At 42.5% G+C, this 20,086-nt stretch overlaps 1 protein-coding gene across 1 annotated transcript in view; it reads right to left on the reverse strand.

The window, feature by feature from the left end:
* MACF1 (microtubule actin crosslinking factor 1) overlaps nt 1-20,086 on the reverse strand; it is a 239,454-nt gene that overhangs the window by 70,896 nt on the left and 148,472 nt on the right. Inside the window, exons 53-58 of the mRNA XM_060307542.1 lie at nt 18,940-19,002; nt 18,042-18,283; nt 17,081-17,210; nt 16,183-16,382; nt 13,045-13,540; nt 10,890-12,361 (exon numbers count right to left, since the gene is read on the reverse strand). Of these exons, the coding sequence (XP_060163525.1) occupies nt 10,890-12,361; nt 13,045-13,540; nt 16,183-16,382; nt 17,081-17,210; nt 18,042-18,283; nt 18,940-19,002 (2,603 nt within the window). The remainder of the gene's footprint in view (nt 1-10,889; nt 12,362-13,044; nt 13,541-16,182; nt 16,383-17,080; nt 17,211-18,041; nt 18,284-18,939; nt 19,003-20,086) is intronic.

The following is a 20,086-nucleotide window of genomic DNA, read 5'->3' on the forward strand; positions in this document are numbered from 1 at the left end:
ATACTGCACTGGTATAATATGTATAGAACAGAGCATAGTTGGGGAAGATGGAAGGTGGAACAATCAGCTAGGAGGGTTACACAGTTTAGGTAACAGGTAACAAAAGCCCGGACTCATGAAACTGAAGAAGGGCGTGATAAAGAAATTGCAGAGGCAGACGATTTGGACTTTACAACTGATCTGATAGAAGGTAGAGGTTAGGGGGAAAAATAAATTTAAAATAAGGCTGTCATATTACTCTTGGATGACTGAGGGCACAGTAGTACTGTAAGACAGCAGCAGGGAGGAAGAAAACACTGCAGGAGACAGCACATTCCATGTGGAGCATACTGAGTGTGAGGGACTCAAAGGCTACGCATGTGGAGGTGTCCAGAAAGACTGAAGTTCAGGGCAGAGATAGACACGTGGAAACTTTCTCTTGTAGAACGGTGAGGGGTTGGACATCCTGGGGCTGAGTGTGGAGAGAGGGGAGAAGAGGGCAGATGACAGGATTTTAGGCACCACATGTTGGGGAGGTAGAAAGACAAACCAAAACAGAAAGCAGAAGAGCAGCCAGAGAAGAAAACGGAGAGAGCACAAGGTCAGGAAAGTAAACGGACAGGAGGGTTTTAAGAAAGAAGATATGATGTTAAATGGTGCACAAGGAATGAGGAAGACAATGAGTTAGACAAGGCCACTAGCCTTGGCAACTAGGATGTCAGGAGGTACTTCCGAAAGAATGGTTTCAGTGCAGCAGTGGGGGCTGGGTCAGACTGTAGGGGATTAAGGATAAGCAGTGGTGAGAAAGTAAGTATTGGTCCTCCCTTATTGCGACTCTTCTTCTGGCTTCCATGACACTGTGCTATACTGATGGTACCTTTCTAGCCAGTCCTTCTTTTGTGTCTTTGGGCTCCTCTTCCCATCCTCTTAAGGCAAGTAATTCCACAAGGTGTAGCCTTGCTTCTTTTCATTTGTTCAATAAATATTTATTGGGATCTACTACGTGCCCTAAACTATGCCAGACACTAAGGGAGAAAGTGATGAGCAAGACATGATCAGGAGCCTATGTTCTAGTAGAGGAGACAGACATTTATTTTAATTCAATTGCAATAAGTACTCTGAAGGAAAAGCAAACAGTGCTATGAGAGCATCTGTCAAGGGCCCTGATGTGGTCTGGAGGTTCAGGGGAGGCTTCCTTGAGAAAGTGACCATGTGGGCTTTCACTTAACACCAAGAGGAGCCTTTCCAATTCTAGGATGGCATGACTTCACAACTTTCACAAAGTAGCAACTTCACAAAGGTGCTTAGCTATTTCTATGAAACATATCCCTGGGCTGAATCTCTAAGGAATCTTGCTGTAGGGGTCCTCTCTCCAACGTTAGAAAAGGAGGTAAAATAAGTAATACAGAGTCAAGAGATTTTTGAAAACTCTTTCATTTTGTTACTAAAGCAATTCTTATCACTGATCACAAACAAACAACTTAGGTTTGAATTTAAAGAATTAGACCCAAATCAGAGCTCTTTCTCTGGGAGTGAACTGCAAGATGAGAGAGATACTAAATGGTTTACTTGAATGGATGCAATGAATTCAAGCTGGAGAAGACCTAAGACAGGTTCAATTTCTTTGAATTCTTATCTTCTTCTTCCCTTGCTCACAAATACACGCAACCAGATACTAGAAACATATATTTGCTGAAAGCTTTTCTGTAAAACATCTTGATCTGGTATATGTGCTTGGCAGAGAGATTAATTGTATCTGTGTTTTTAAGCTGTTTCCTCTGAAATTAAGCTGATATTTTTTCCCCTCACATCTTAATGTTTTAATTAAAGATTGATTAATATTAAGAGGTGTCTCTCTCAAAGATGCTGACTTGGTAGTTGCCATTGTATGGCAACAGAGGAAGGTAACATGGTCTATGCTAAAAGCTAATTAGGCCAAGGACCCTGAGATCATTAAAGCTGATCTGCTAGGTAACTGAGTGACTGGGGAAGTCACTGAGCTGATAATGGCTTCTGGTTAATTCTGGTTAATGATTTGAAAATAATACTGATTTGTAGAGCACATAAACCAAGGTCAAAATGGTCTCAGAGAAACTTGCTGGCTGTGGGATTCTGATACCAATGAATGAATAAATTAATTAATAACCATGTATATGTATGTATGTGTACATATAGTATATTTAAAGCTGTGTTAAGGAGTCATGACCTAAACCTGCCTATGTATTGCTGGTATAGGGCTGGAAACAAGCTCTTCATTTGTTCCCCAGAAAAACTGCTCAGGAAGGCTCTTTGTCCATCCACCTGTTTCACTGCTGTTATCAAACTAATTTACTTTATCTTCATCATTTCCATTTTTTTCAAGAAGAAAAAGAACTAATTTAATCTGGTGCTGGGTCTTAGATCAGAACTTCTGGGGAATGATCAAGCTGTAGGCACCAAGGGAATAGCTTTTCTTATTAAAAAGATTTCATAATATTATAATTTGTGTGTCTGGATACACTTCTTAAAAGAATATTATCATTTATTGAGCATTTAATATCTGCCTAGGGTTTTCATCTACATCACTTCATTTGATTCTCATAAAAACCCTAAAGGTAGGATTTACCATTGTTCACATTTTATAGTTGAAATAACTATACAGAGAGGTTAAGTAATTTCCCCCAAGGTCACTCAGCTAGTAAATGATAGAGCCAGAATTCAAAGTTGAATATTTCTGACACAACCTCGTATTCAGTTTTTCTCACTACGCCAAGCTGAATGAAGTATGAAGATTCTTCTTGGTGTCAACTAGTTGAGTAAATGACAATGACAATGCTTTCTTCGGGTGCATCTCAAGTAGTAAATTCCTTAGTTTTACTTTGTTCAGGCTAATACTGAAATGAAACTGTGTTTCTTTAACATATGATAACTAGTAGAGAAGGAAGGGAGCCCAGAGGCAAGATGTAGAGGTGAGGAATCCAGGCTAGGATTAGAATTTCTCAGGACACACAAGGATTTACCTCAAGTGTTGCGGAACAGTTAGCATTTTGAATCCTAAAGTTCACGTGGCGTAAAGAGCACTCATTCAATCAGTCAAATATTCACTAATCTCCAACTATGCATATACCCATATGCTAACTACTTTGAGAGACACAAAAATGGATATATTAAGATGAGGGATGGGACAATGCATATAATCATTAAACGCCAAAATTAGGCAGTATATGATGAAGGCCAAATGAGTTACACATATTAAGTGATTTAAGAGAACAGGAGAAGTAGTGAGCTAGCCTGGGGCGGGGGGCGATCAAGAAGGTTTTGAGGAGGTCAGGTATGAGTAGAAATCAAATAGGTAAAATGAATAAGAAGTGTTTGGGATAAGTGGATGGAGTGAATGGTCTATATAGGAAACAAGACTGGATAGACAGTAGGGATCAAAAATGTGGTTCCTAAGACCGGAGAAGCAAAAAAGTGGAGGCACAGACACAGACCAGTTTTGCAGGATGCCACCACTTAATCCATCAGATCGGATGGCTCCTGCATTGATCTGGGGGAAGGATAAGCACTCACAGAAAGAAGGGTGAATACAGACAGATGCTAAGGGAAAACCACCTTGGAGGCCCAAGTTTTAGAAGGCTACAGCATAATTTATGTCTGTTTTTTCCGTGGGAACCATGTGCATACACGCTAGCTGTCCAATCACACTAGCTCTCTGCATTCCTAACAGAGGATCTTTTGTTCCAAATAGCAAGGCTCAAAAGAGACAGTCTGATAAAATCACACTGAGGTCAGTACTCCCAGCTGGTGCAGGGCTGATGCCATTCCATAACACACCCTACAGGAAGCAGCTTGAGATACACAGCTGATTGATTTCCACAGCAGGAACCTTGTGGCAGGCAGGGTGGGGTGGGGACTGGTCAAGCATGGAGAGAATTCTTTAGCCACTGACTCAAATTAGTTCACCAAGATCCTGACCTGATCCAACAGATCTGTACAAGTCATTCTCAGAACCAACACTGTTTCTTGACTAAATTTTGAAAAAAGGGAGGAAAACCGCGAAGCTTCCCCAGGCAATGGGACTATTTCATCAGTTAACTCTTACTTGTTATGGAATCTGAAAAGGGCAAAATATCAAAACCCCCTATATTTCTAGAAGTGGGCTGAATAACCCTTTATTGTAAGGGGCTATCCTGTGTATTATAGGAAATTTAGCAGCACCCGCTAGATGCCAGTAGCAGCCTCCCCAGTTGTGACAGTAAAATATGTCTCTAGACATTGTCAAATGTCCTCCAAGGGCCAAAACTGCTCCTCCCACCCCCATTGAGGGCCACTGGTCAAGCACAAGCTTTGGTGCCAAACAGATCTTTCCAATCCCGGCTCTAACATTTATTTGCTCTGTGCTTGAACAAGTTACTTTAACATCTTCAAATCTCAGTTTTCTTACCTGCAACTGGGATTTTAAATATCTGATTTACGGGGGTTTAGGATCAGAGATAATTTAGACTTAGGTCTCTCTTACTGTTCTTACCACTATATCACCACCACTGCAATTCTTTGTGCCTGTTTCTCCTACTGCACTGTTAACTAGAGACTATCTGAGACCCCAGCTCTCACCACAAGGACTGGCCCAGAGCAAATGCTCAGAAAGATGGACTGAAAGGAATACAGAGCCCCTTCCTCCTAACCCCCCAAAAGTGATCCACAGACCATCACCCTGCAGCACACCACTTATTCTCATCCCTGGGTGGCCAAAGTTCTGAAAGGTCCACATTTCAAATCACAGTACTGGTGGTAGGAAAATAGCTTCTGAAGGCCCAGGGGATAAGTGTATCCCATTAATCTGCCACAGCCACTAACAGAGACTGGTATTTGAAAAGTACTCGGTAGTGGCACTGGCAAAGTAATAAGGAAGGTGGGGAGGGAGCACATTCTCCCCATAGCTAGGTTTTTCCAACCAGGACAGCTGAGACTTGGGAAGAGTCTGTCTGGCAGGAGACAGCCTTTTGGTGCAGTAATGCTTTGGTGCAGTGACCTGACCTGAACTGACTCCCTGTGGGACTGATTTTATTCCTGGTAAACCAACCACCTCTAACAACAAAATGCCCTTAAGAGCAACTCATCGTACCTCCTAGAGAATCACCACTTATGGCTTGTGTGCCAGCCAGTTAGCTGGAAAGTGCCCAGGACTAGGCTAAGGCTGAGACCACTTACCATGCATTCTAGACACAGCGAGAAACAGCGCCGCTCTGCAAGTCTGTGCTTATCTCAATCACGTCCACTAATCAAAAATCAACAATAAACACAAGTTCTGCACAGGATAAATTCCAGTTTTTCTGAACACACGTTTCACATGATGATCAATCTTGGTTGCAAATGCTACATGCTGACACTACATGTGGAGAATTTCAGTAAATTCAAAGAGAAACTCCTCACTCCTTCCTTCTGGTTGAGGATATATTCGCTTTTGCTTTAAAATCTTCCCTTTGCTATCAAAATTTCCAGATGGATTTTTGTGAAATCCATCAACACTTTCTTGACGCCCTTCCATTTGATTTTACTACCTTCACTGAGGCGTGAGGCTCCTTCAAGATGATGTAATGGCTACAATCTTGGGATTTTGCTTGTGGTGCTGATATTTAAAATATTAATGGCCATACTTTAAAATGGGGCTGGAAAAAGTTCAACGTGAAGCAAACTCAAGGGTCTTAAAGGCTCCTTCACCTTCTCCCCACCCAGCTGCTACGGTGTGGGTGGAGAGGATTATTACAGAGCATTGGAATTCTTGGGGGGGGGAGGGAGGTGCAGAGGGGGATGGTCACATAAGGGTTATAAATATCAGCGGCCAGAGCTGTGAGCTCCTGGGCTGAGGACAGACTGTAGTCTCCCCTTAAAGGCACAGAGCAAGGAAGCTCCCTCAAGTATTTCCACAAAGGAAGTTCCTCTTCTCCACAGAAATGCTCAGCTGAACACCTGCAACAACCAGTCAACGCAAAAGAAACCGCAGATGCCAGGAAAAGGGACGAGGTTTTTAAACCAAACACAGATCAGCACCAGCAAAAATAAAGAATCCAGGGCCCGGCCTAAGGGTGTTGCTAACTACACAGTCATAACCAGATTACCAGAAGGCAGCGTGCCACGTCAATATTTATCTTAACGAGCACCTTTTCCAACTGAGTCCTAAATTTCCCACATACAGGTGGCACTTTTCTCCTATCTAGGGCAATGGTTCTCAACGAAGGGAAAATTTTTCTTTCCAGGGGACATCTGGCAATGTCTAGAGGCATTTCTGGCTGTCACACTGGGGAAAGGTTGCTACTGGCATCTAGTGGGCAAAGATCAGGGATGCTGCTAAACGTCCTCCAATGCACCGGACAGCTGCCCACAACAAAGAATCATCCAGCCCCAAATATCAGGAGTGCTCAAGTTGAGAAACCCTGTTCTAGGGCATTCGTTTTACTTCCTTGGACCCCAGTAGTTCCTATTGGAGTAGCCTTGTTTAAGGAAGAAGGAAAAAACCAAGGCAGGCCAAGGGTCAGCACAAGGCAGGGCAGGCAGGGGTGGTGAGGTTCTACTCATCTTATCCTGACGGCTGTGAAGCTGGAGATACCTAAACCTCCGGTGACAGACAGGTCACACCAAGTGTGATTTCCTTTCTCTCCAAGGGCAGGTAGATAATGCTAACCTCACTTGCTTTCTTCTCTGGTAAATCTAACTGGCAAAGACGAAGATGAGCTGATACTGTCTTTGTAATTATTTGAAAGTAAGGAGTGAATATCTATCATTGTGCAAACTGGCAGTCTCTCAGCTCCATGGCAGGCCCTGTCCTCCAAGGGTTTTCACACGTGCTCACAGTGAAGCTTATGCTTGCTTTCCATGAGGCCAAAAAATCAGATGAACCGGTTTATGGGGCTTTCTTGTTCTGGCTTCAGAGTAGGATAGAGGTCCCCAGATACCCTGGGCTCTACTCAGACTGAATCAGGACTGAGAACAGTCCTAAGAAAGCCTGCTGCCTTACCTGTAGCCCACCAAACCCCAAACCTCCACACGTCCTGACTGAGAGGCAGGTGTGGTTCCTGAGGGGGGTGCAAGGGAGGGGCTGGTGTAAGACTCAGAATGATCTCAATTCTTGGGCTTCCCTGGTGGCGCGGTGGTTGAGAGGCCGCCTGCCGATGCAGGGGACACAGGTTTGTGCCCGGGTCCGGGAAGATCCCACATGCCGCGGAGCGGCTGGGCCCGTGAGCCATGGCTGCTGAGCCTGCGCGTCCGGAACCTGTGCTCCGCAACAGGAGAGGCCACAACAGTGAGAGGCCCGCGTACCGCAAAAAAACAAAAAACAAAAAACAATGATCTCAATTCTTGATTACAAAACCTACATAGGGAATTTCAAAATGAGGAAAGCTTCTTGTTACCATCAGACTTACAGATTTCTTCTCCAAATCTGGAGTCTTTCTCTTCCCTTCCTAGGAAGGTCACCCTGGGGGAATTCTTTGACTTAAGTTTCAGTGAAATAAAGGTCCCTCCTTTCTTGTTAGACTCTAGTTATATATATACAGTTCCTTTTCCTCACTAATCAGAGACTCTCTTGTTCAGGAAAACAGAATTTCCTGAAGAGATGAGCCAAAGTCTTCTCCTTCCAGTTTTCTGCAAACATGCTCAATATTCTCTTTCGTGATTTCTGGAATGGCTTCTTCCTTTCTACGTCCAACAGAGAGCAGAACCCAGTAAAGTGCCTAACTCAGGAGGTTTGAGGCTTTTGCTTGTTTAGTGGGAAAGGACTCTCTTCCATTCCCATCTGATAGGTCCTCGCTGGCTGTCCAGATTCTATCAGTTATTCAGAAGCAATCGAGGGAAAAGTCTCTCCTAGGAATAATGACTTTCAGACTTTCACATTCATTTAAGAAGGAAATAACTTTTCCCAGAGGCTAACTGCCTTTCCTAGCATTTTTCAGCACTGTTGCACAGTCCCAAGTAAGCCTGGGGTTCTCCACAGACCTGACTCATTTCTCTATTCTGACCATCCCCCGTGGAGTCAGCTAGGTCAAAGCACAGCCCACGTTTCTGTTTCACAGATTCATACCCTCTTCTCTACAGCAGATTCTGTGCTGAGAGCGTGATCCCATTGTAAAAAGACAAGAGTTGAAAACTTAAAGCGAACACTGTTTTTTTAATACTTACCTTCATCTCTGCTCTTTCTTATTAAAAAAAATTTGAATCTGAAAGCAGAGTCACACTGTATGCATCTGGTCTGCTGCTGGTGTGAGGGAAGATTAATCTATCGCTGGACTACTCCGCACATTAACCCAGGAACTCAACGCTCAGATCGTGAAAATGACTCAGTCCTCAGAATGGGTCCAAAAAGACCTTCCCTTGGCTCAGCCTCTAGGGAACTGTGACCTGACACACAGAGCTTTTCCCTTCTCATTGTTTTCACTTCCCATGAGCTCAGCATGAGCTAAGCCAGTACTGTGTTCCTCCCCTCCTGCCTCAAAACCTTTGCTGGGAGGAGGCAAAAACTCTTCCCAAAGCCCTTGACTTTACAAGGTGGACCTGTGGAACCAGGCTTCTGATTTGCACCCCCAGCTGGGGGAGGGTACACACGGGCACTCAACTTCACCACCCTCCTTCTCGCACTCATCTTCTCATCTTGCCTTGTCACCACCAGTTCCCTGCAGATACACACACTGGCCCCAGCTGCCATATCCACAGTGTCGGTGGTGGGAGGCTTCTTCTTAGAAAGCAGCAAAACAAGTCTGTTATCCCAAGCAACTAAGCGGCTACTGAACCCTGAGTGCTGCTGGGCTACACACTAGGATACAAATAAAATATGGGAATGTCCAATAATTTCTCAAAAGCTTTCAGCAGCGTCAAAATTCAGAATGTCTCTAGAAACCAAGGATTAAATGAAAAGGAAACAATCGCTTGTCCTCAAATCCAAACACTATATATGCCTGCCTGTGGATTCTTTTTTATATCCTAGGTCATATTTAATACAATTTTAACAGGCTTGTTTTGTTTGTTTTCTAGCTCACAGAAGATCAGAAGGAAGGGACAGACTGCTCAAGGCAGACTCAGTGACAGCAGTGAAAAGTAAAGCAGTGAGAAATAATACCTGATAGCAGGGCAATGGGGGAAAAGGCAGAAACTACATCCCCCCATGCATACATACACATACACATACATCCAACCCAACCAGTTCAGCAATTAGAGGCCCTAAACAAGGACTTCAATACAGAACTCAAACTGCATGGTAATTTAAGAACATTTAGTACAAAGCAGCCTCACCATAGTAGAGAACAGTATAATCTGTTTAGTAATGTTAACCTGCACTCATAAGAACTTACATACAATATAATGTTTAGGAAATTAGGCAAATAAAAGTTAAAATAATTCCATATAAACCAGAATCTAGTTTGATAAAACTACTTTGGTGCCTCAAGGGATAAGCTTCAATTTTCTAAAAAACTCATTTAGTTGGTTAGACAGTTGATTCTAAGTAACCCAGATCCAAGTAAATCAGATAAATGAAGCATGCCTGTAGCAGAGCCTCTCCTTTTGAGGGGCTTACAATGGAAGAGGGAAGAGAAGCCCACGTGGTGAAGCAGGAAAGGCCACCCAGCCACTGGATTAGTTGTATGCATTTCCCAGAGGATAACATGTGGGCTCATGGCTTTGAACCTTCTCTACCTACCCTTTCCTCACCCGGTGCCTCAAGAATCCCAAATACGATGACTTGTGTTGCTCCACATTGCACTGTAAGGGGGTCTCCGGCCAATGTCTCACCTTAGTGTGCTAAACATCCCCCAAGCTAGAGGGCCCTTCTGAAACAGCCATCTTTCTACATCTGGATCCTGCCTACAAATCTGTGATCTTTTTCGGGACCACGTGGCTCTGGCCTGGTGTCAACACCACCTTTCCATCCATGTTTTTAACAGAAAGAATCCTAACAGGCAGGGGCTCTGAGAGAACTAAGTAACTCTGATGGCAGAGTGTTACTGTGTAAGTAGGAACAATCACCACTGGTGATGGAAGTAAGGTATCCTTTCCAAATCTACTCCAGGCACCAAGAAGGAAGAAGCAAGCAAACAGGCCTCCAGCAGGGAAGCGAGGTGCTTTTAGGTTAAGTCTTGGGGGTGAAAGGCTCAGGCAGTGAGAGCCAAGACCCAGCAGACAGCCCTGGGTTCCAAACCCAGACCTGGCAAATTTGCGCTTTTGAGTCAACTCCTCTCATCTTCCCGGCTGTTTTAAAATAGACTCACAAAATCTCAGGGCTGGAAATTCTGACTCAGGCAAAGAATCAAAATATTTTTGCAGTTAAGGCAGTGCTTCTCAAGCTCTCGTACGGGCAGAGAGCTTGTGCTCTTGAGGAGTCTAAGGTGTAGTCTTAAGCACTACTTGCTACAAGTGGAAAATTTCTCTTAAGTGTCATGTTTGGTCTTAATAATTCATGAGAATTTTTCATTTTGTCTCATAATACATCAATAATACATCAATAATTTTCCCTCGAAATCTGTGAAAAAATCCACACTTTAGCAAGATGAGCCCATGTTTATCTTATGGATTCTCATACCTCGATACGAAAAACAGGGCCCTCAACAAACATTCACTATTGTTACAAAATTGGTTAATCTGAAATCTCAAGAAATCATAAGAGAAGATTCTTAGAGTAAGAAATAAGGTTTGGACATTTCTTTCCATACCCTTAATTGGTTATAAACATTAAAACAGATTACAATAGAAAAATGTTCAAACCTGTTGCCCAGAAGTCCAAGAGACTGTCTAGTCTCCAAACTGTGTGCTATGGTGGTGACAGAAGTGAGAATAATGAAACCAGGGACAGAAGTTAAGATGTGCACTCAATCGGTCTCCAAGTTACAAGAAAAGAAATACACATATTAGACAGAAAAAGATTAAAAAACAAGGGTAAGACTTACTTTAAAATCTGCTAATTGTTGGTTGATGACATCCACCTCGGTCCCCACTACCCACTGGAGCGCTTCCCCCTCCTCTGCCGCTGTGGTCATGTCATTGAGTGCTTTCAGCTTCCGATAGAAGTCCTCGACCCGGCCCAGGGTCAGCTCCAGCTGCTCCTGCCGAGCTTTACTCCTCTCCATCAGTTTGCCACACTGTTTGCTCAGGGCTTCTAGCTCCCTCTTGAGTCCTAACAAGTCCAGAGTCCCTTCTTCCTCCAGCATTTGTCGGCACTCTGCTTCAGAGGCTTCTATGTCGAACTTGAGGGCTTGGATTTTGTTAAGGAACAGCCGTACATCCTCGATCTGGGACTGGAGGCTATCAGTGTCTCTGCCGATAGCACCCATGCCATCGAGCTCATCGTCCAGGTCTGCCAGCTGAGAAAACATTTCTCGGACTCGGCAGTGAAACTGGCCAATGCCCTCCAGCTTGCTTTCCATTGCCATGCAACCACTGTTCACTCTTTGCTTCACTTCTAGGAACTCCTGCTGGGTGACCTCAGCTTGATGCAGAAGTTGGGAAGCATCAGATCCGTCCGGGGCATCTTCTACCAGGCCCCGAGTGAAGTTCCTCAGATAGTCCACCTGTGGCTCCAGGGTCTGCAGCACTTCCTGTTGGGCTCTTAGCTTCTCCAGGTTCTTGTTGCTGCAGGCTTGAGAGCCAAGAGCATCAAAGATCTCAAGTTGGTGTTTGGCCCCTTCAACTTTCTTTTCAATATTCTTAAAGCTTTCCTGGAACTCCTTGAGCCTCTGAGTCATTTCTTCAAGGGACCCTGTCTTGGCCTGTAGCTCTTCTGTAATGGAATCCATGTTCTGGTTGATCCCAGCCTTCTCATCCCGGATATCATCCTCATCTATTTCTGAAGAGTTAATCAGAATGTCAGCAGCACTGTTCAGGATTTCTAGCAGGGAGCGGCGCTTTTCCACCTCACTCAGCATAGCCTTTGATCTCAGGAGATTGGACTCCAGCTGCACTGGATCCAGAGTGACCCGCAAGTCAGACATCTTGACCTTACAATCTTCTATCCATGGCATGAGATCCTCCACGTGCCACTGATATTTCTGAGCTTTCTGCAGACAGTCCTTGAGCCTGGACTGTCTGTCTGCAGTTTTTTTACTAAGCTCTTCCCAATGGCTTTTGAGCTCAAAGAGCTGGTTTTGTAAAGTTTTCTTCTCTTCTCCAGGAGGTACAGAAAGAAGCAGAGATTCTCCTTCTGCCACAATCACCTCATAGGAACCACTGTGTTGGTTAAGGTTCTTCTGAAACTCTTCATTGTCCTGTAGCTGAGACTGTAGCCGCTCTAATTTTGCAGAAATTGGGCGGTTTTTTGCTTGCTGGCTTTGTTTGTCATCCAACCAGGTTCTCAGCTCATCAAACATTTGCTGGAACTGCTGGGTACTGGCAAGAGCTGCCTGGAGTCTGTTCATGCGATCAGCTGAAATGAGAAAATCAAATTTAAATCATCAAGTCTGAACATGGCATTTAAAATGTTTGCTGAGAGTACATGGTCTAATCTTAGGAAAAGGAAACTAATGCTAATTGAGGGTCTACCATAAAAGAAGCACACAGCGAGGCTCCTTCATTTACTATACTCTATTTAACCCTCACATCAACCTTGTAAGGTGATATGAGTAACAGAAGCAAACTTTTAACTTCTAAGCTGGTAAAAAGCCATAAATGTTTCTAGAAAAAGAGGCAACAAATTAATGACAAATTTTTTCTTGTATAAGGCCATCCTAAAAAGTCTAGAACATGTTCTAATTTTGTATATATGGTATATGTGTGTGTTCGTACACATATAGTATGAAGAAACTAAGTGAGTATCAGTGAAAGTATGCGTGTAAGTCCACCTATAAGTACCTCTATGAATCTCTACCTGCTGGCTAGATTTATATTAGTGTTCTTATCTCTTAGATTATGGTGTGTAAAGCTTCACATATTGCTAGTGCCCAATCAATGTGTAATGACCACGGCAGTCCTCACTGTAGGTTGACAAAGGGATAGAGTAACACTACTCTGAGTCCAAAAGCTACTTAAGGGTCGCCCTAGATTCTTGGGACCACTAATCCACTCCTCCTTTTGGCTTGCCACTAATAATGGCAGCAGTGTATTCCTCACCTGCAAGGTCTTCTAAACCTTGGAGAGGCAGGGCAACAGTCTCCAAACGCTTCTTCAGTTCATCCTTGAGGTACTGCTCTCCAATGAGCACTGAAAGTTCATCGCAGAGTGTCTGTGCCTCCTTAATCTTGTGGTCTAACTGCTCCACATCAGATCGAATCTCACTGGTCTCCTCCAACTGCTGCTTCACAGCCTCAGGTTGGGTGCTGATGGCTGACTGGCCACTCAGTCGCTGTCTGACTGCCTTCACTTTCTCTGACAAGTCCTGGAGCAGTTCCTGGTACTGGGTGCTTTTGACAATAGCTTGGTCAATTTGGCTGGAACGGGAATTAAGTTTGTCAGTCAGCTCAATCCACTTCTGATTGATGCTCTGGAGCTCCTTCTGTACTTGGCTGGTGGAAGGAGAGACATCTCCAGGGCCTGTTAGGATGCCCTGAGCTGCCTCGTTCAGCTGCTCATGCTGTTGCCTACGTGCTTCAAATTCCTTCAGCATAAACTGGAATAGAAATGACACCAAGATGTTTAGAGAGAAAAGACAGATCTAAAAACACTGTCAAAACAAAAACTGATTTTGGATTGTGCCAAGCAGTGCCAACTCCTTTTGAAAATAAACCAGAAAACTCCAAAGACCAGGCTACTAGGAAAATGCAGTATCACTTCTAACAGCTGCTTAATAAAAACCTGTTTTGAAAGGATCATTGATTGTGTCTATTTTATTTCTTTTCCTTATTTGTCCTATACCGTTTCAACATCAGTTACTAAGGTTGGCCTTGGTTGGGAAACCAAAGTTTGTTTACTGGATGGGCACTTGTCAGCTTTGCCAGGCAAAACCCAGGCCTCTGAATGGGGAGTTTGGAACCCTGGGTCCCAAAGTGAGCTATATTACTGGCTGGGCTTGCCATTTCAACTCTTAATGTCCTACTTTTCTTAGTTCCTTTCTCAAATTTCCACCAGCACATATAATCTGCACATTATAATATAGCACAATTAGATAAAAAGCTTCTTTAAAGCAAGTACCATTCCTTTTTATTTATTTCTATTCACTGTTTCACTCATCAAAGAAGTTGAGATTACAGGCTCTGTAGTTAGACACCTGGGTTCAAATCCTGACTCCATCACTCACTAAACTGTATAAACTTAGGCAAGTTTTTAAAAGTTCTCCAAATCTCAGCTTCCTTATCTGCAAAATGAGGATAGTAAAGTACTTACTTGGCTGTTGTTAGGATTAAACAAGAAAACTTATGGAAAGTACTCAGCACTTACACTGCATAAAAATAAATACAACAGGACCTCAAGGACTAACAGATGTGCAAGTAATGAACTATAATAGAATGTAACAAAAGTTAAAATGATAGAATGCTGACGTGAACATGGAATTGTGAAAGCAAGAAGTAAAGGTGGTAACTTCCTCCGGGGATGACAAGAGCAGAAGAGGGAAATCAGGAAAGGCTTCACAGGTGACACAATAAAGAGTATGTGAGTTCTCCAAGAGAACAGAGAGTAACGCTGGTTCAGAGAAGGGCCTGGGATTAGCAAAGGCACAGAGATCCTGAGATCTATGAGTGCAGTGTGTTCAGGAAAGAACCCATTATCCGGTGTGGGAAGAAGCCCAGGTATATGGGGGAAGAGCTGGCAAGACAAACTGGGACCAGACTGTGAAAAGCCTCATGCACCACAGTGAGCAGGTATTTGAACTCTGTTCAATAGGCAGCCAAGAGCTACAGAAGCATTTTAATATATTCAGATATATGATTTAAGGGGATAACTTGATAATTGTGTAGAGGATAAACTAGACCAAGAGGCCCTTTAGCGGGCTGCTGCAATGGAACAGACCCAAGATCCAGCCTACCAGCATGTACAGTGGAGAAGAAGAGAAGCTTAGAACGGTGGTTCTCAAATTACGGTCTGGTGGCCCCTGGCAGTCCCTAAGCCCTTGCATGGGGTCAGTGAGGTAAAAACTATTTTCATAATAATACTAAGATGTTATTTGCCTTTTAAAATTCTTGTTCTCTCACAACATCCGATATCACAACAGATTGACTGCAGAAGCAGATATGAAAATCTGTGAGACTGTTCTATTAGTCAGCCATTTTTATTTTATTTCATTTCATTTCATTTATCGCTATGCCTTGCAGGTCTTAGTTCCCCGACCAGGGACTGAACCCGGGCTCTTGACAGTGAGAGCGCGGAGTCCTAACCAGTGGACCGCCAGGGAGTCCCAAGCCAGACATCATTAAAGAGATGTGCCAAAGATATAAAACAATGCCACTCTTATTCAATTTTTTACATTTTGGAAAATGTTATTTTTTCATAAAAATGTTATGTATGTTAGTGTTATGGTTGTATCATCATAATTTTAAAAATTAATTTATAAATACATACTTCAAAAATTCCTCAGTGTTTTAATACAGTTAATATTAATAGATATTAGTAGATAAACACAAGCTCTTTGGGATCCTCAATAATTTTTAAGAGTGTAAAGGGTTTTGGGATCAAAAAGTTTGAAAACCACTGGATGAGAAAAATACTTGTAAGTAGACTAAATAGGACTTGATAAATAACATGGATGCAGGGGCTAAAAGAAAGGGTTCTTTCAAAAACTACTCTTAGGGGACCTGGTGGGTGGTGAGAAGAAACAGAACAAGTTTAGGGAAGGCTACAGAACAACGAAAGGGTCTAGGCAGGATTTCACTGGAAATGACATCACTGGACCAACCTAAATTTCGCAAATGTTGGGTACTGAGATCTGATCAGCAGAAGATCTTTAAGTAAAGCTGGCAGATATAAGATACTGCATGAAGTAATGTGGATCACTACCACTGGGGATTGAAAATAAAATACGATGCTATCATTTAGTCAGAAGTTCCCTGTCTCCCATCTGCTCATCTTACTGCCTCGGTCAACGATATTAATAATATAGTTACTGACATTAATGATATTAACAATACTGTTTGCTATTTGACAGGCACCATGATAAAGACCTTACAAGCATCTCATTTAAAGTGAGGAAATGGAGACTCTGAGAAGTTAAATGACTTGTCCAGGGTCATGTAAATCTACCTGTTGAGAGCAGCATTCAGACCCAGGTTCAAGTGCCTCTGATTTCTTTGCTCAAAAGCTTTCAGCCATACTGCTCACCTGGACCTGCTGCTTCTGTGCATTCAGCATGTTGGGGTCAATAGACAGGGGCCCTAGCACCCCCATCATCAGCTCTTTCTCCATTAGCCAGGGCCGGAGCTGGGATTCTGCAGCCTGGAAGCAGGCCAGATGACTTGCGGATTCCTCCAGCTGCCTTTGCCGAGCCATTGTCACCTCAGTGGCCATTTCCCATCGGGAATCTGTAGAGAGGAAATGAGAGAATGTGTCCTTTTACCCTCATCAGCCACTAGCCTGGTCCCTAAATTACGTTCCTAATATACTACAGGAAATGACCCCTGGAGCATTATTTAATATTTTTTTAAGTTAAAAATAATCTGCATTTAATTTTAACTAAAGTAACAAACTGTTTTGTATCTTGACTGCGGTGGTGGCTATATGAAACTACACACGGGATAAAACTGCACAGAAGTACGTACATACATACACAACGCATGTAAAATACCTTATGCGACATATATATTATTTTATAACCTGTTTTTAAGCTTACTAATTATGAGCATCTTTCATGCCAATAATTTTTTTCATACCAATACACATTCACCTACATCATTTATAGTTCAATATTATGAGTGCAGCATAATTTAATTCCTTCACAGAATGTTTAGATTATTTCCCATTTTTCATTTTTATCATCAATGCTCTTTGTCACAGCAGATTGTCAGTATGACTTGCCCAAGAAAGCCAATACTGATACTTTGAATGCAATCTCTAAATTTTTTCCACAATCAGGCTCATTCTCTAACCCTCCCTGCCCCTTCTTGCTTGCTTATGACAATTAACTAAAAATCACTCCTGTTTATCGGGTATGCCGAAAGCCTGTATTTACTTTGAAGACAAGGAATTTAGTGAATTTGTTAACACCCCAGTGATAACATACTGAGCTCCTCTTGCATTTTCTTCCAGTTTTCTGCTTCTTGTGAGTTGGGATATGTCATCAATAATCCAGACAGGGCTTCCTTTACATTTTGGACTTTTGGAGAATTCTGTTCCAATTCAGCCAGGAAGGCCTAGGAGAAAGAACATCATGAATGCCATGAGATTTCTGGACAGGAAACAAAGCTGTGAGTGTGGAGAAAATCACGGGAAGACGGGGCAGCAATTACAGGCTCGACTTCTGATTCTATCCATGATTGCTTCATGATTTTAAGATGCTTAACCTTTCTGCTTGAATATTTAATTAAAAGGAAAATCTAGATGGCAAGATTTGAATTTCTTTTATGTACAACACATCAGTAACCCAATAAGAAAACTGCTAATCCCTATAAACTAAAAGTGTCAGGAATTGATGATGATGATGATGACGATGATGACGATAATGGCGATGTTTATGCAGTTGTAGGATATGACATGCTAGGCCTCAACAGGAATACTAAAATTTTTGGCAAAAAATTTTTACCAGATTTTCTACATGGTCTTATTTCTTCTGACATTTTCCCTAGGCCTACATGTCAATCTTTAGAATGAACTGCAATCACAGCTGTTTAGATCCCTCCAAGAGTTGGAAAGGTGCTTTGATGGAATGATTTGGCTTATACCATCACATGGAAAATGAGATCCCATTCTCAATGAACTGATGCTTCTGAGGAGAGCTACTCTCCTTCTGCAAACAGATCTGGTTTTGTTTCTCAGTCTGATGTGTAACAACTTCTAATTTCACAGGTAAGAAAATTCTCTGGGAGAGTTTAGGCATACGAGTCATTTGAAAGTCAAACATGCTGCTCGTAACGACTGGGTGGTTGGCCATGTCTCACTCTCAGGCCCCCAGGCTCAGGTGGGTACACTGGTACAGCCGCCCCTTCCTCTTAGTGCTTGAGATGTAGCTAATGGGAACACAGTACCTTGTTAGATTCAGCTTGGGCTCTCACTGTCTCTGTCTTGGTTGGAGATGAAGAGGCCTCCATGCCTTTCAGGACTTCCTCTTTTAACTCCAGCCACTGCAGCACCAAGCCTGCCTCCTGCTGAACTTCCTGCATTCGGCTGAGGACAGCCTGAAGACTTTCCAGGCGTTCCCGAAGCACTTCCCCAAGTTTCTCATATTTCAGGTTTACATCTGACATGTCACACTGGATCTCCGTCAGATCTAGCATCACAGAAACAGAGATCAGACTGGGAATAGCTCTCAACCATCCCCAGTGGTTCCTCACTAAATTATTCATCAGGATTAAGTATCTCTCCCACTCCTTCTAGTGAACTAGAGATGATCTTCCTGCTAAATCACATAAAAGTTCCTGTTTACATACAAAAAGCAAAAGAGCTCTCATTAATCTGATTTCTGATTTTGGCATTATACACTCAGATGTATAAATAAAATGCTAAGCAAACACGGGAGCAGCAAAAGTGAAGGGAGTGAAGGATTTGGGGCATTCTTCTACTTCCTCTTCTTTAAACTGCAGAGAAGAAAACCTAGCTGGGAGGCTGAGGGCTAGATTTAGACCACCTCTAATATAGCTTCTTTATAATTCAAAGATTTGCATATATTTTCTTCCAGGTCTTTCCTTATTGGTCTTATCTAGTGGTCCAGTTTATTTGCTTAGTAACTTTATTTCACTGGTTGCCAACGTATTTAGCCTCTAGCTAGCAACAAAGAGGCATCACAGGTGCTTCTCCCCAGACTTTTACCCTCACACCCATCCTGGCAGCAATCCTTCCACACATATGGAAACATACACAGATGCAAACATGAACACTGTCCTAACACACCCAATGAAGAGGCACTGTTGAAAATGGCATTCTCACCTTTGCAGGTGTGGTATCCGTTTACACTGCCTACAGAGCTTCCTACAGAGGGCAGTATGGAACCTGAGCAGAAGGACAGAGAGACAAACAAGGCAAGACAAATGTGTTAGGAATACATACAGGCACCGAATTTATTCTTTGGCACTCACTTTAAGCTCAGATATCAGGAAGTTAACACAGCACAAGACAACATACTCATGGAAAGAGACAAATCATTTTAGCTGCCGGGCAACAGTGTCACTTGGGAGTTTCAGCTCCTTAACCCTAACCCTAACCTTTTCTAGAGGAAATCCAAATTCTCTTCTTAAATCTCCAATTTGGATTCTTTGGACCTTGCCCTAATTTTGTGAAGCAAGTATTAGTAGAATGACTAAATCTTTAGACTGGCATTCGACATACTTAAGAACGAGGAGGATTTATAAAACAGCCAAAAAGGTTCAACTTTAACATCAGTGTTCTTCAACATAATAAAAATAAACAATAAGTACAATTAAGGACATAAAAAGCAGCATTCTTTTAGTAAAGACATTAAAATGAGCCTTTCCTATATTGTTTCAAAAGATCCCCTGTCTTTTTTTTTTCATGACTTTCTGCTCCCCTTCCCCCACCAGAAAACAGAAATTCTAAGCGTCAATAAATCTGGCTCATAAACATTCCCATAAATTCTGTTTAGGGTCTTTGGTTCTGTTTCTAATTACCACAATTTCACCTATATTCTCCCCAAGTTGATTCCTTGTGTTTCAGGAGTATCCCAAATAAGTAAAAACCAGATCATGTAATTACAAAGATTATAAAGAAATGTGAAGAATACTCATGACATAATGTAACATTCAAAGGGCAGAATAAGACTCTCACATGCACTGATTTCACTGTGGAAAAGGTCAAGTGCAAGGTTCTATATTAGACAATAATGACTGTAAAACTTTTAAATGTTAACATTATTGTAATTTCAATTTAAAAAATGGATCAAACCAAAAGATCATATTCCACTGCAGTCTGGTGATGACCAAAAAGAAACTGGACTAGTAATTTGGAGAAGACAGTCGTAGCCAAGACTGTCACTAACTCAGTACGTGAGCCCTAATCTATGGACAGACCTCGGTATCTTCTCTGGGATATGAAGATAATACTACCTATCTTGTCAGCT

The sequence above is a fragment of the Globicephala melas genome, chromosome 1 (assembly GCF_963455315.2).
Source record: "Globicephala melas chromosome 1, mGloMel1.2, whole genome shotgun sequence".
Lineage (NCBI taxonomy): Eukaryota > Metazoa > Chordata > Mammalia > Artiodactyla > Delphinidae > Globicephala > Globicephala melas.